This window comes from Aspergillus ruber, assembly GCF_000600275.1.
Source record: "Aspergillus ruber CBS 135680 unplaced genomic scaffold scaffold00015, whole genome shotgun sequence".
In the NCBI taxonomy this organism is placed as follows: Eukaryota; Fungi; Ascomycota; class Eurotiomycetes; order Eurotiales; family Aspergillaceae; genus Aspergillus; species Aspergillus ruber.
In genome coordinates, this window is record NW_024467311.1 from 417,086 (window position 1) to 432,375 (window position 15,290).

The 15,290-nt window shown below is 49.0% G+C and overlaps 5 protein-coding genes across 5 annotated transcripts; 2 read left to right on the forward strand and 3 right to left on the reverse strand.

Annotated features, from left to right (window-relative positions):
* Window positions 1–191: 191 nt before the first annotated feature.
* On the reverse strand, window positions 192–1,469 carry EURHEDRAFT_403239 (uncharacterized protein; the record flags this gene model as incomplete). Its single annotated transcript, XM_040780204.1, has 1 exon — window positions 192–1,469. The coding sequence occupies one exon, from the start codon at window positions 1,467–1,469 to the stop codon at window positions 192–194; it is 1,278 nt and encodes a 425-aa protein (XP_040638384.1).
* Window positions 1,470–2,288: 819 nt separating this feature from the next.
* On the forward strand, window positions 2,289–5,115 carry EURHEDRAFT_515860 (putative RNAPII degradation factor Def1; the record flags this gene model as incomplete). The annotated part of the gene is made up of 2 exons (XM_040786419.1): window positions 2,289–2,577; window positions 2,678–5,115. The coding sequence occupies 2 exons, from the start codon at window positions 2,289–2,291 to the stop codon at window positions 5,113–5,115; spliced, it is 2,727 nt and encodes a 908-aa protein (XP_040638385.1).
* A 4,134-nt stretch (window positions 5,116–9,249) lies between these two features.
* On the reverse strand, window positions 9,250–10,832 carry EURHEDRAFT_457294 (OSBP family protein; the record flags this gene model as incomplete). Its single annotated transcript, XM_040784420.1, has 4 exons — window positions 9,250–10,050; window positions 10,127–10,198; window positions 10,237–10,566; window positions 10,764–10,832. The coding sequence occupies 4 exons, from the start codon at window positions 10,830–10,832 to the stop codon at window positions 9,250–9,252; spliced, it is 1,272 nt and encodes a 423-aa protein (XP_040638386.1).
* A 1,045-nt stretch (window positions 10,833–11,877) lies between these two features.
* On the reverse strand, window positions 11,878–12,402 carry EURHEDRAFT_83358 (uncharacterized protein). Its single transcript, XM_040787665.1, has one exon. The coding sequence runs from the start codon at window positions 12,309–12,311 to the stop codon at window positions 11,961–11,963; it is 351 nt and encodes a 116-aa protein (XP_040638387.1). The 5' UTR covers window positions 12,312–12,402; the 3' UTR covers window positions 11,878–11,960.
* Window positions 12,403–13,204: 802 nt separating this feature from the next.
* On the forward strand, window positions 13,205–14,936 carry EURHEDRAFT_457252 (putative MFS transporter; the record flags this gene model as incomplete). The annotated part of the gene is made up of 3 exons (XM_040784416.1): window positions 13,205–13,669; window positions 13,752–13,985; window positions 14,046–14,936. The coding sequence occupies 3 exons, from the start codon at window positions 13,205–13,207 to the stop codon at window positions 14,934–14,936; spliced, it is 1,590 nt and encodes a 529-aa protein (XP_040638388.1).
* Between the last annotated feature and the right edge of the window lie 354 nt (window positions 14,937–15,290).

Below are 15,290 nucleotides of genomic sequence, written 5' to 3' on the forward strand. Positions count from 1 at the left end.
AGCTGGCGGTAATTCGATGCTAAATGAGAATCTCGTGGCGGTGGTTGGAGACAACATTTTTTCCCCAAGGTCATGAGACATTTATTGCAAATCGGGTAGCCCCTTCACCCCGCTTCTGAATCGAGTTGGCGATCCATGACGTCGTTAATGATGAATAAAACAGGCTATGCTGATCAACAATTGAGGCAACCTCAAGTTAATGAGAATTGCAAACGATCAAGAAGACGTTCTTCCTCATCAGACACACGGTAGAAAGCATCTGATGTCGTATCTGTGGCATCTTCACCGTTAAGTAATCGTTGAATGTAGGGCGCAAGACGCGTAGCATCGCCAAATCGCTCCTGGTCGATTAAGAGACGAAGGGCGTGAAACCCGGCCTGAATAAACATACCGCGCGCATTTTCGAATTGCCTTTTGATCCCGGGTTCTAGGAATTCTGATGATAACTGCTCCACTTGTCGAAGGAACGGCCCAGCATCCGGATGTGTGGGATGGTAAAGAAATAGGGCGTCGTTCAATATGTTATTCTGTGCCAGGGAAAACATGAATTCCATGTACTCCTCGTATGGTGAAACAGGAAGCTTTGTAGCTTGGGTGTGGTAATGTCCAACGACCAGCCTGTTTAGTCTGAAGCCTGCAAACTTGAGCTTCCTGCGCTGAGTTTCGCTGTAATCCCCGTTGGGTTTGCCGGCCAAAGTCGAGGCCAATTGGCATGATTGGATAAAATATGTCACAGCAGATCCCAAGCCACGACCACACTCAACTTCTGCGTGCAGAAAATCGGCCAGGCGGCTAAGAAAAGGTAGAGAATTGTCTGGATGGAGCGACCTGCTAGGCATCTCGTGGTCTGGGCCCAAAAACATCCTTAACCAACCCATAACGGTATCCTGCATCGCCTCCGCAACCAAGAATTTGAACAAATATTTAGTCGCTTCTCTCGATGCAAAAAGCTTCTCCCTCACTGCCGGTTCAGATGCGAACCACCACGAGACGACCTTCGAACCAGCTCTGGTAGCCTTCAAGGCCTGTGTGCGTTCATGCTTGGTATGCTTGCCCGTAGTAGAAAGAAGGTACTGAGACTTCAGACACAGTGCCAGCCTCCCATTCGTCATTAGTCCTGACGCAACCCATTCATCAAAAATGACCATTGGCTCTCTGGTAATTCTTTCATGATAGGCCGGCACTCCTGGCTTTCGTTCTTTCAACGGAGCCACCCGGAAGAGGGGATTCTCCAAGATGTTCTCGAAAAGCTTGTCGGCCATATGCGCGGCAGAGTCGGACCTTACGGAGTGCTCCCTGCCTTTGTTCGTCCGCTCGGGAGCGGCAGACGTGGGATACTCATGGTCAAGCTGACGACGAAAGGAGGATGTAAGGGCACCAAGGAGCTGTTGAGATTCCCGGGGAGTTCGCGGCAGCGGGTGATGAATCGAGGACCAAGTTTTGGGATTGAAAAGCGAGGTTTTTTTCATGGCGAGGGGTCGGTTGCAGGCATCTATGAGAATAATGTCGTAGGATACGTGGATCGAAGGAAATCGTAGTGAATAGTTTAGAATACTAGACGGATGTTCTGTAGTAGGCTAAAGATGGAGATTGAACCGCGACCGGCGGGCGGTGAGAAGACAGTGGTACACCTCACCACTGGGCAGTAGAAGATTTTGACAGGATACCCAGTGTGGGAGGCAAATACATAGAGGATTAATTACTACTAAAGAGAACAATTGACCTAGTAGCATAAACCGTAGCAAATAGAACAAGCAAGGGACAATTATTGACGGGTGCAGAGCCTCCTTCGTTCTGCCGCTCGCTAAAGGCGCCAAAGAAAGAGGCCTGATGAGTGTCATTTCGACCTCTCGTCTCTCTCGTCGTCCGCAAAGCTTAAGATCTTCTCTTCTTCCCTCTTCTCTCTCCTCTCTTTGCAACGCTCTACCACCATCCCTCTTCTTTCTCCCTTGTTTCATCTCCTCGATTCTGATTTTCCTCTACTGTTTCTTTTCTCTTTGTCTCTTTGTTCTTCCTCCGTCTGTGTGGTTTCTTTTGGTGCTGACCTCGATTCCAATTCGTCGTTCGATTGATTCGACCAACTGACACCACACTCACACCCACCCACACACCCACACACACGCACACACCCACACGACATTACAACCTAGCTTTCCAATCTCGCCTTTTTTTTCTCTTCCTTTTTTATCCACTCGTCTGTTCTCCTGGTTTTATCTCCATCGATAGGAGATAATCAGAGAATTCAACAGAAATCCTAATAAAAAAACGAAGAAAAAGAAGACCCCAAAATGTCTGAAGTTCAAACAAGGACACCTGCATCCCGTGGCAGAGTATCCGCTCGTGGCGGCCGTGGTGGTTACAGCTCGAGAGGTGGTCGAGGTGGCAGATCTGCAAACAATTCGGACAATGTCGCAGCATTTGAAGAGGAAGGAGAGATCGGGCAAATGAAGAAGAAATACGCCAGCACCCTGCCCATGCTCAAGGAGATGTTCTCCGACTGGTCAGATGAGGATCTTGTCTTTGCATTGGAAGACGCAGATGGTGAACTTGAGGAGGCAATTGAGCGCATCACCGAAGGTTCGTTCGTTCCTCTTTCCCCTCCTCCCTAGTGTTTGCTATACGAACCGTCTCTTCGAAACTACTCTTGCTAACTACGGCCTTTTCAACATTCAAACAGGTAACGTCTCACAGTGGGGTGAGGTAAAGAAGAAGTCTACAGACCGGAACCGCACCAAAGCAAAGGAAGCTCAGAACGTCCCGATCGAGACCCCCACAGCTCCTGTTCGAGGAGGCCGTGGACGTGCTGGATTTGAGAGCCGTGGACGTGCCCGCGGAGATCGTGGAGGTCGCGGTGGTCGCGGCGGTCGTGGAGGTGCTCCTACCAACGGGTTCCGTGGTGCAGAGAAGCCAGCTGTCGTCCCCACAGTCGCCAGCACTGCGGGGACCGCGACATGGTCATCTGTTGCGGAGGGAACGGCCACCAAGACAGAGAAGCCGAGTGAGGAACAACCTGCTGTTGCAGCAACCACAGAACCTGTGAATGAGCCCAAGGACACTGCCCCCAAGAGTAGTGTGATCCCTGAAGGAACAAAGAAAGGCTGGGCTAGTCTTTTTGCGAAACCTACACCGCCGCCTCAGCCTAAGCCAGCTGCTGCACCACCAGCAGCACCGCCTGTTTCCTCTGAAGAACCTCCGGCTGAGCCTGCAGCGGAGCAGCAGAAAGCGCCAGAACCCGAACCTGAACCCGAGACTACCCCCGCTGCTCCTGCGGCTACAGCTCCCGCTCCCGCTCCCGCTCCAGCTCCAGTGGAAAAGGCACCCGAACCAGCGATTCCCCCAGCGATCCCCAAGGTTGCTCCTCCTAGTGCTACTACTCCTTCCGCTCCTGCAACAACTACTGCCACAGACGCCGCTACTCCTGTGGTTTCTACCTCCGATGTTACGCCTGCCGCGGACGATTTGACGAGGACAAACCTCGAACAGATTCCAGATGCCTCTCACCCGGCCCCGACTGCTACGGCAGCTAGTGTTGTGGGAAGTGCGTTGGATCAGAACAACAACGCCACGCCTTCGCGGGGAACTCCCTCCATGTACCCCGCTAGTGCCGTGAAGAGCGGCCGTGCCCCCGGCTTCCAGCGTCGCGTCATGGAACAACAGGAAGCTGTCGTGATGCCTGGGAACCACGCCGTCGACCGTGCCGCTGTGCAGTTTGGCAGCATGGGATTGAATGGCGATGCTGCTCCTGTCGACGTTGATGAAACCAGAGAAGAAGCCGAAACTCGTGCTCAGCCCCCTCAACACTCTCCCGTTGCTCCTCGTGCCTCGTTGCCTCCCTCAACACAACCCCAGGGGCCAACTGAGACCCCTACCGTTTCTCGTCCTGCCCCAGGACTTCCCCCTGTTCCCCAGGCTACGGCCGGAGACGCCTTTGCCGACTTTGCTCGCTACACCGATGCCCACAAACCTTACGACCCCTTTAGCCACCAAGTCACGCAACCTCAACCTCAAATCCAGGAGCCGTTCGCGAACCAGGCTCCCATCCAGCCTACCGTCACGACTGGCAGCGAATATTCTCCCTTCTATGCCGGTGACCAGCGCCTTCCTTACAACTACTACGGCGCCTACGGCCAGTCCCAAGACGCCACTGTTGCCCAGCGAGCCGCTGCTGGATTTGGTGTCTCTGGTGCTGAGGTGCAACCTCACATCCCGGCCACTCAGCCTCCTAGCCGCTACGGCCATGTCGACGCTCCGAACAGCGGCCATACGACTCCCAACCCGACTCTTCCCGGTGCCGCTCAGACTCCCACCGCGCAGCACATGCCTGGCCAGAGTGCCGCTGCTGCCGCTGCCGCTCATGCTTACGGAGCATATGGCTATCCCTACTACTCCAACCCTCATTACGCTGCATATATGAACCAGATGAGTCAACAGCAGTACGGCAGGAACCGTCCGATGTATGACGATGCACGCAGGTACGAAGATCACTACATGCCTCACAGCTCCCAATTTGGCTATGGTAGCCAGTATGGACCCTACAGCAAGGCCGGAATGTACGGTCAGCCACACGCCTTCTCGTACGACCACGCGTCGTCTCCTGCAACGGCCGCCAGCTTCAACCAGGCCATTCCGGGTCGGGACTCGGTCTACGGCCGTACTGGATCTGCACAGCCGTCCGAATCTCAGCAAACGGCGGCTGGTGCGAATGCGTTTGGCACCGGTATGGATGTTTTCGGTCGCACACCCGGCTTTGGCCAGAGCCAGCCCATCACCCAGCAGCCCCCAGTCACTGCTGAGGAGACAAAGAGCTTCGATGCCTCCAAGGCCGGTGGCCCCAGCCCTTCGCTTGCTCAGGCGAACCGTCCCGGTTCCGCTACCAACAATGTTCCCGGTCAGCCTCAAGCCCAAACTGGCCTCCCCCCGCTGCAGGCCCAGCAAGGTCAACAGGGATTTGGCTCTTACCCTCACCTGAACCCTCAGTACGGAGGCTTGGGGGGTCTCAGTGGACACCAGGGTGCTAATCAGGCTGCTGCTGGCTATGGTAACTACGGCGGTGCGGGCTTTGCCAACTACTACGGAAACACTGGACGTGGTTGGGGAGGCAACTATGGCCATTAAGAAAATCCATGGCGCTGCGGATTCTCTTCTCTTCTTCCCATGGCTGGTGAAAAAGGGTCTTATCTTTTGCTTTTTGCTTTTTTTTAACGCTTTGATTTAAGGGCGGCAGGCCTGAGAAAAAAAATCTCGTGGCTATCTTTTCCCTCCATCTTATTTTCTGACGTGTTTTTCTCATTTCATTTGCTGTTCTCTTTTCATGTCAATGTCAATTCTTTCTTTTTTTTTTTTTTTTTTTTTTTTTTTTTTTTTCGTGTTTTTTTTTTTTTTTTTTTTTTTTTTTTTTTTTTTTTTTTTTTTTTTTCTTTTTTCATGCGTGTAATCTCTACTCTCAATGGGAGCTTGGCTTGTTTTTTTTTTTTTTTTTTAAATTTTATTTTTTATAATGTTGGAATTTTGCAGGATTATGCCCTTATGATGCTGTACTGAATCACAATGAGAAAAGAGAATGCTAAGCACCATTGTTGTTGGTTGACGCGAATCATGACATCTATGCATCATAATGTCTTTTATTTTCGTTATGCTGTTTGGCTTTCCTTGTTATATTCTAAATTTCCATCAATCGATCGTCCCGATCTCGAGACTCGTCACTACTTTCTGTTATGTATTTCAATGCTACGTATGATCAGGCTGCGATACGGAATGGGGGAAACCAAATTTACAGGCAAACTTCCTTTTTCTCCAAGTCCCAAGGTTGGGCTGTAGTTGGTGCGGTATATGTATATATCTTGGCGGCTACCGTCATCTTGCCACTGTCAATGGCAATACCCCGATGCTCGGTAGGCAACAATACTCCCTATCCTCCATCGACAATATGTATAGACTTTTTTGATTCCCCTCACAATCTACTGCATTCAATCCTACATACTTTACTGAGAACTCCGTAGTACGAAAGAGGGGTTGTATGAACCATATCACGTGCCCGCCTACTAGTTCCTAGCGGCAGATCCCAGCACCTTGATCGACCATCGGGGCAGCCAATAAAATCTGTCGGATCTCCACCAGGATTGCGCTTACTCAGATGCTTTGTGCACATCAGGGACTACCCCGAAGGAGTGAAGGATTTGATTGATCCAGGTGAGAACTTTAAATATGGGGTAGGGAAATGTTCTGTTGTTCCAAAGGACAAGCTATACAGTGGGAGGCAGACTTTGTACTCCAGACCAGCCTGTAAGTTGGGATTTGCGATGGTGAGTCGAAAGTATCGTTGCATAGAATGGAAGAATATAAAGAGCCAGGGGCTTAGCAGGAGGGCCCAAGTACAATTATCAGTATGATTTGTCACATATCAATGAACTATAGCATAGTACAACAATTCAAACAACCAGTAAATGGTCTCCTTTGAATTAAAAGGACTTATAGAGTATCATTATATTCGTAGCCACTTCTGGCACAGCTGTATATTTCAAAGTCTATCAATTAACTTCAGAGGAAAACGAACAACATAATGAATTACGCTCCTTGAGTTTACCATCAGACACAATAGTAACCCGTTCTTATTCTCTTTGTCCTAGAACAGATTTCGGATAGCCGAGACTCCATGGACGATTCCACAACGAAAGCATTCTCTGTCTTCTGTGTCAGATAAGAAAATGGAAAATTGAAAAGAAAGGAACCCAGAACAACGCCTCTTTAAATGCGGCTCGGAATGATCTCCTTTTCAATTACCCTAATGCCAGGAATATAGTATAGGTGTGTTTGAGTATCACATTTCAATCAGATGTGTCAAACCCGTGCGTTCATTTTGGGTTAGAGTGTCTGTTGTTTCGGTGGCCTGTTTAGCTCGGATCGCACGAGGTTTGCCAGTTGTGAAGCGCCAAGGTGTCCTTTAACCGTGTTAGATGAGAGAACTAGAAAGCAGAAAGAAGGATCATACTGCATTCTTATCTTGATGACGGCTTCTTCGGGAACGTGCCACCAACGTTTGAGGCAACAAATACCGCGCGTGCTTCAGAAAAAAGGTGAATTTGTTTCAAACATCTCATGTCGCTTATCTTACGTTCTAGTTTCCAACGTGAACCCTTTTCTGGAAAAGTGACCTCGGTACCAATGTATGCATCCTTATCCAACCAGGTAATTTCGGATTTGGGACGACGCATTTTGAGGTTTGGTCTGGCAGGCTCGAGAGAAGACACAGCAGTATGATCGTAAGCCGAGCGAATTAAGGGACCTCTCCTTTTGGTAGTAGAAAAATATGTTTGTTAGTGGTCCCTTGTTAGGCATCCTACAGGTGCCGTCCAATGAGAAAAACCCGCCGTCTCACTGCTGTATCGACGAACAACGAACCTCCTATGTGAGTGTAAACGGACAATTTAGGCCCAGCACCGTTGCCTACAGTCACATTTTAAGATCCCAACTGGATAGGATAATGCCCCTGGTACAATTGTTCCAAAACACTCGAACAGGTCAATGGCGCTGCACAGCCAGTCTAGACATGACTTCCTTTCAACATACCACAAAGCCGTTCTTAGATAGTAGTCATTCGACATGACATGCTTCTCACTTTCTAGCAGGACGCCTAAACCAACGCCCATGGCTTCCCTCGTGGGCTTCCACGCATCCCAGTTGATATCACCTTCCACACCCAGATTATATATCTATAAGTCGGGCTCAAGTACATCGTTCGCAAAATAGAAAATTGAGTCTTCATAAAACCGTAGTACATGGAAGACCTCGTGACGGAAACATTTTTTAGTATGATGCAAACCTAGAATGCGATGCCATTGATATTCATCATTAGCAACAGTCATATTCAAGTACTCGGAGAAGGCAGGACGCCATGGATGCATGTCAGATGGGAATGACTCAAAACCTTGATACTATTTCCCCAGATGAAGTGAATGATGTTTTCAGGAACCTAGAATATTCGTACTAGAACTCCGTAAGTATCGAAGACCAACTCGTCATCATCATTGACCCAATTCGCATCGGAGAGGCAGACCAGGCAGTAGACAATCCCATCGACGAGAATATTTCGCACACAGTAACTGCATGGTACAAGGCAAAAACCCTCGTAACTTTTCCCTTTGATGCAACCCCCCTGATTCCATGGTCCTCAACTTATCCCCAAAGAGTATGTGGACCACGTCCCGACACGGAAATAGCATTTCCATTTTTGGCTGCGGCTATTCTGTCCAATAACATGTATTTGTCGGGGTTCGTGATAAAGTTGCTATTTTATATTTCACTCCTGTCCGGAACGCCCGGGAATGGAGGAAAAATACGTGTGCCTGAAGGTACCTGAAGGTTTGATACGTGGAGTACGATGTGGCTATGACTACTGCTTTTTTATTCATTTTTATTTTTTATTTATTTTTTTTTCTTCCATTTTCTTTTCTTTTTTTCCCAGCCGAGTATATGAGCGTCAATCCCGCAGAAGAACTACATTAGTTTACCTGTGGAACGACAATCATGCTAAGCAAATGCTAAGACTTTGCCAATACCAGCGATCATGCCGAATGATCATATTATGCAGGATGTATTGCACGACCCAGCTGAAAACTGGGTCCCTGATTGTCGAGTGGATGTGATGATGAGCAATGATGGACGTTGATGGACGGTTTATGGGGGTCGCTTAAGATCATCCCCAGTAGATCATAGCTGGTTTAGGGAGGTCCTTATAGGCCCCAGAGTTTTCCGGACCACAGGGGACTTTTGCGCGAATATGCAATGGGAGGATCATAATTCATCGTAATGCTGCTGTTGTCTTCTCTGTAATCAAAGCTGTCAATCTGGTCGTGCTGTCGGGATTGACAGGTGTAAAACAGGAATTCGTACTCCAAACGGGACTTCTAGACCGTCGTGTTCCGGCGTATTATGACAATCATGACATGAATTTCGGTTATTATGGTTCATTTTAACCTTCTTGCCATATGTACGGAGTACGCAGTGGCATTCTGTTGTTTCCGCAGCCGAAGCTATTATATCCACAGTATTCGTTCCTATATACAAGGACCGCAGGCAAAAAACCGAAATAGAAACCAAGACGGTAAACGTGAAGGAAATCCAAAAGAACAATAACGCAATACAGCTAGTAGTCCCCTTCTATTATCAAACATCAACGCACACGGAGACAAGAAACAAAGTTTAGGAAAAGAAAAAAGGACCTAAAGTCAGGGACCAGTCCTTTACCCCGAATCATTGGGTTATCCCGAGCGCCTCGCCGCCAACATTGTGGTACGGTGGCTGGGCAGTGACCGCCTGTTCCCGATCAAATCGCCAGATACCGTTAGTCTTGTCGGTGTCAAGGCTTCCGGTGATCTGAAGCATCTTGGCAAGTTGCAGGAAGGTCTCATCATCCTTTTCGTTGACACGGTTGAAGAACCGTCGCTCCCATTCACGGTTCTCGGCTTTTTCAATCTTGCGCATCTCACGCTGCGCATTTTCGATGCGAGATTTGTGCGCGGACGTCGCGTCCATGTCGCCTCGCTCAATGGCAGATGCGACATGTTGCCATGCACGTCGACTCTCGAAGATGCTTTGCTCCTCGAGCGGTGCCAACTGCAAAGGTGTGGTCTTGCTGTCCTTCACTACGTACCTTTCTACTTCCTCCTTGGTGCGGGCGTTCTTGATGGTAAACGAATCGGACCATTGCCCGTCGACAGTGTACAAGGGCTTCTTCTCTCCCTCGCTCTCCTTATACAAGCTGGCAGTGAAAGTATTCTTCTTGCCACTCAACCAACCCTTGCCAGAGTAGTCAATTTTCGCAACGTAACCGGTGCTGCTGGCAATCTTGGTGGACTTCTCCAGCTCGACGAACGGAGTGCCGTAGATCAATGATTCAATGTGCAGAGTGGGTAGGGTAATCAAGAATTTCTCTTGCTGAGCCGGATCGTTCTTGTCCGCCCCGGGTGGGGTGACGGAGAGCAGCGCATGTCCCAGCTGCTTCACCTGAATGGTGCTAGAGAACGAAGCCTTTTGAGCATTGTATCCTTGTAACTGAGTTTGATTATTAGTTGATCGGATTTTTTTCTTTCTTCTGTTTAGTAGCAATGGGCGGTTTCTGCCGACTCACCTCGACCCCGTGCTTGTCGTTCGAAATTGCATAGGCGGTGACCGGAGGGTGGTGGCTGGAGCATATGTCAATCTCTCGACGGTCTCAAAGGGCCAGTGTGCCGATGTGACGAACCTAACTTGCTCACTGTATAACTTCGTTTCGCCCACATCGGCATCAGAATCCCACTTTCCAAGGAAAAGTTCTCCCAGGAACGGGTTGAGCGGTTTCTTCTCGCTACCCAACTTCTCGCTGCGACTGCAGTACTGCTGGCGAAGGGTACTCAAGAACCACTTGAGAACAGCGAGGGCCCGCTTCTCAGGGTCGGTCTCCTTGGTAGGGGCAACGAACAAAGACGGATGCTCGGCCCAATACGCCGAGTATTCCGTCAAGGAAGTGGAGGAGAGGATAAACGGTGGAGCGGTCAACGAGGAAAGATCTCCAGAAAAAGAGGCAATAGACTAGGAAGATGAAATCATAAGGATCAGCCGTGATCGTTTCCAACAAATACGGTATTAACTCCACGGGGTCCGGAACAGAGGGTTGACATCGGAGGAACACGGTGATGCCACATGCCACTTGTGCTGGGATAGAGTTTTTACAAGTTTCGCTCCCGGAGCGAATACATCATAGCAATAATGTGCAAGTGCACACTCACCTTGAGGAAACTCGACCAAGAGCCTCTGCTGGAAGCAGGAATATTGCTTTGTGGATCCTTGGAAGTCATGTTGGCGGTGGGATGGCGCTTCGGGGAGTCTCAAGACAGGGGGTAGCCAGGAGAGACGTAAAGTGTGGATATTGATACAAATGACAAAGAAATGTGATACTGAATCGTTGCTGGATCGAGTGGCTGAGAAATACTGAAGGAGAGAAAAAGGTGCGATAGAGCGTATGAGGGATGAAAAGGACAAATGTGAGAGGTGAGGTTGAGAATGTTGAGGTTTCCCAAGTCACGCCAAGCGTCTCGACGTCATCAGGCGGCAGATCGCAGTTCCCCGCCTTAGACACGACACACTCACGCGCGCACTCAACGCTCCCTCAATGCTTTTCCATTCTACCACTGCTGCCCATTCTGGGTTTGCTATAAAGTACAATGCTATCCTACAATGCACCATATTCCGTTGTCTGTGTTACCTGCTTCGCATATGAGGCGACCCGGATCGCAGAGGCGAATAAAAAGGGGCATCGACACAACATGACAAGGGACCATTATGGTTGCTTTTTGAGCTGATCAGTGCGACAAGAACCTTCTAGTGCTACTTCAAGCAAATCAGAGGCTGAAGCATCGGTCAACGGGAGTAGATTTGAGTCAAGCTTTTTTATGATGGACGAATCGAAAATCTTATCAGATGTGCCTGATGCTCCTTCACGGCCCAGACACTTATGCAATAGCATAATTTCTTCTTCTCTGCTGGTTTTACGGTAGATGCTTTGAGTTCAACTCAAACCACTCGCAGCCCACCATACACGCGTTGGATTCCAGGCACAGAGCTTTTGAGATCCCGACCCGACACAGTTGTGAGGGAAATTTCCAGGCCCACGGGTAAATTTCTCGCGCATTTTGTTTCTAGATCCGAGGACGAGCACATGGCATGGAAAGTTCGATAGCTCTCTCTCCCTCTCATTGCCAGCATATCCGAGTAGGAAAGTATGCCATGTATACTTAGTTGGCCACCGCAGGTTTACCATGGACGATGCCGCCACACTGCGAATCAACGGACAAATTCGGCGCCTAAGATCGATTTTTCCGACTGGGAACGAAAATTATTTGGAACTCAAGAGTATGTTGCAATTATTCTCTCGTTCTTTAACTTTCCTCATTTTGGAGAAGTTTTAAGAAAAGATACGTCATTTTTTACATGATGTATCGCCAATGATGTTGTGAAACCACAGAAAGAATGTGGTTCTCCAATCCATCGAGTTTCAGGTGGTTTGGTGCTTTTTTTTTTTTCTCTTTTCCGCGGATGTTTTCTATTGTTGCCTTCTTCCTCTCCTCCTTTCCGCATCTATGCATGGACCGACGACAAATTAAGACTGACAGGAAATAAGGAATAGGGAAAAGGAAAAGGAACAGACTGCGAGAACGATCAAAGAAGCAAAAATTACCGTTCGGAGTCAGTGAAAATCTCGGGATCCCGAATTTGCCTCCTCGTTGGCTCTCAGCTCTATTATTCGATGCGCGTGAGCGGCGTATTAATTGTCGCATTTCCGCCCAACCGCGTGCGCCCCTGGGGCTAAGACCCGGCTAGTCTAACGGGTGTTTCCGTACGCCGGAAAGCCGAAACGACTTGGCGCCGCGGTATTCAGCGCCATGCATACTATTGCTTTGTATGTACCGAGTATCCACTCTTGTGGGATGATGCGTTTCTGTTTCCTTGGTTTTATACCTCAACCTCGTGCAATCCCTTTTTGATACTGTTGGCCATCCCATGGACCCAGTGGAGCGCTAATCTGCCGATCCCGTGCCCACTTCGAAGTCAAGCTATGCGTTCCCGGACCCTCTCCCGAACGTATAGTGGCAATGATGAGTCCACTGTATGCGCGGATCGTTGGGTCTGCTAGGAGTTTACGCTTGTCCCTTATGGTGAACCACAGTACCCTTTTGGTGCGCTGGAGGTCAAGCTTTCGCCCAGTCGGTTTTCGGCTATGGTCTAGGCACATTTCATGTTTTAATGATGTGATGATAGTCATTGCAAAAATGGGCACTTGCTTTTCGCAACACGCAAGCTTTGATCTCGACAAAGGAGGCGTCGGACTATTTTTTCTTGACATTTAAGCTCGATATTGCGTTGAATCTCTTGTCATTCGCTCTCGATTTCCCTTGGGTCCCTCTTGTCAAAGCATGTCCTCTCGTTGATTCTTATTCCCTGTTTTATCATTTTCTTTGTATGATTCTTGAGTTTACATTCGTTTCATGGATTGGTCTATTAAAAGATAAAATCTTCCGTTCCTCTTGACTTCTACAATCTCTTAAAAACTCCGAACATTCCTGAGAGACTTCTTTTCCACCCACTGTCACCCAAAAACAAGCCCTTTTGCCTTCTTTTCTCTTCTCTTCTCGTCTCTCTTTCTTCCATTTTCTCCGATTGACCCAGCACAATGCTCAAAGTCTTCGGCTCTAGATCAAAACAAAACCCTTCTGGCACGGCAGAGGAAGGATGCTCGAGGAACTCTTCCATGACACAGCTGCCACCCGAGGAGGCACAAAGACCGCGGTCAGAGTATGGGGAGCCCCCAGGGACTCCCAATACTCTTGTACAAGTCCCAAGCAACCTCACCAACCAAGACCTGCCCCAAGTTACCGATGAGTCCGACGATGAGAACTCAGAGCAATACAAGCGTTTCTCGCCAGCTCGCAAGATCGCGATTGTTTCTATCATCTCGTACTGCGCTTTTCTCGCCCCTATCTCTTCTACTGCAATTCTTATAGCCGTTCCTGAAGTTGGAAAGACTTTCGGAACCAATGGAGATATCATCAACGCTAGCAATGCTCTTTACCTGGCATTCATGGGTATCTCGTCTACATTCTGGGGCCCAATAAGCCAAGTTTATGGTCGTCGTCCTGTATGTTTACTCTCTTAACTCTTCACTGTAGGATACTGTCCTTCGCCCCGGAGCACCTTACTGATGTATCAACCCTCTACAGATTTTTGTGGTTAGCAGTTTGCTGTTTTGTATTTTTACCATCGCAACAACTGTATCACCTGATCTGCCATCCTATTTCGTATTTCGTGTCCTCACTGCCTTCCAAGGAACATCCTTCCTGGTTGTGGGTAGTTCTGCAGTGGGTGATGTTTTTGAGCAACGCAAGAGAGCAACCGCATTGGTGTGGGTGCTCTCAGGAAGCATGGTCGGGCCTGCCATTGGTCCATTCCTTGGAGTATGTTACTACCCATTAAGTCCACTATCCTATCTCGAGTTTGCTAACAGACCTTTACAGGGTGTTGTCGTTACTTTTCGCCAATGGAGAGTTGTCTTCTGGCTGCTGAGCGCCTTGAACGGATTCGCCGCCTTCCTGATTATTTGCTTCTTTCCTGAAACGATTCCCTACAAGTCGAGCCGCGAACTCAAGGGTCATACCCTCCCCAAGCAGACTAAAATGGTTATGCATCGCATCTCCCCCATCCGCGTGATCGTCATGCTCTTCAGGTACCCCAACATCTTCAGCGTTGGTCTCGCCGCCGGTGCTCTCGTCTGGAACCAATACGCCCTCCTCACCCCAATCCGTTACATCCTCAACCCCCGTTTTAACCTCCACAGCCCCATCCAATCCGGCCTCTTCTACCTCGTCCCCGGTGCCGGTTTCCTCGCAGGCAGTCTCGTCGGTGGTCGCTGGGTCGACTACTGCATGAAGAAATGCGTCGCCGAGCGCGGCGGCGTGCGCGTCTCCGAAGACCGCCTCAAATCCTCCCTCGTGCATATCATCCTCATCGTCCCCGGCTGCATCCTCATCTACGGCTGGACCCTCGAGAAGGAAGTCGGCGGCATCCCCGTCCCCGTTATCGCCATGTTTGTCCAGGGTGTCTCGCAGCTCTTCTGCATGCCCAGTCTCAATACCTACTGTCTCGACGTGATGCACCAGAAGGGCCGCAGCGCCGAAGTCGTTGCCGGTAACTACGTCTTCCGATACGTGTTTGCCGCTCTAGGCACTGGTGTCGCTCTGCCTGCCATCGAGGCCATCGGCGTCGGGTGGTTCAACACCCTCAGTGCTGTTTTCCTGTCTCTGACTGGCGGTCTCATCTGGCTTACTGCTATCTACGGTCCTAAGTGGCGTGAAGCCATTGATGCCAAGGATGAGCAGAAGGCTGCTAGTCAGAAAGAGGTTTCATGATTTCTGTTTCATCGCTTCTCGTCCTTTCAGAAGTCGGAAAACTTCCGCTACTCAAAAAAAAAAAAAAAAGAAAAAAGAAAAGAAAAATAAAGCATAGAGAGGGCATTCAAAAAATGGGTTCAAAAGTTACATGCTGATTTTGTTCCTGTGCATTCTGGCATATCATCCAACCGCTACCATCACTTTTTATCATCATCTTGTTTGGTTTCCGATCAATCTGTCTTTCCACTACTTGCGATCCTTCATTATTATTGTTCATTGGCGACGCTCTTTTCGCTTTTTGCCTTATTCTTCCATTCCCTCTCATTTCGGCCATATTTTTTTATTCTTACGTTCGATTTTCATTCAAGATTC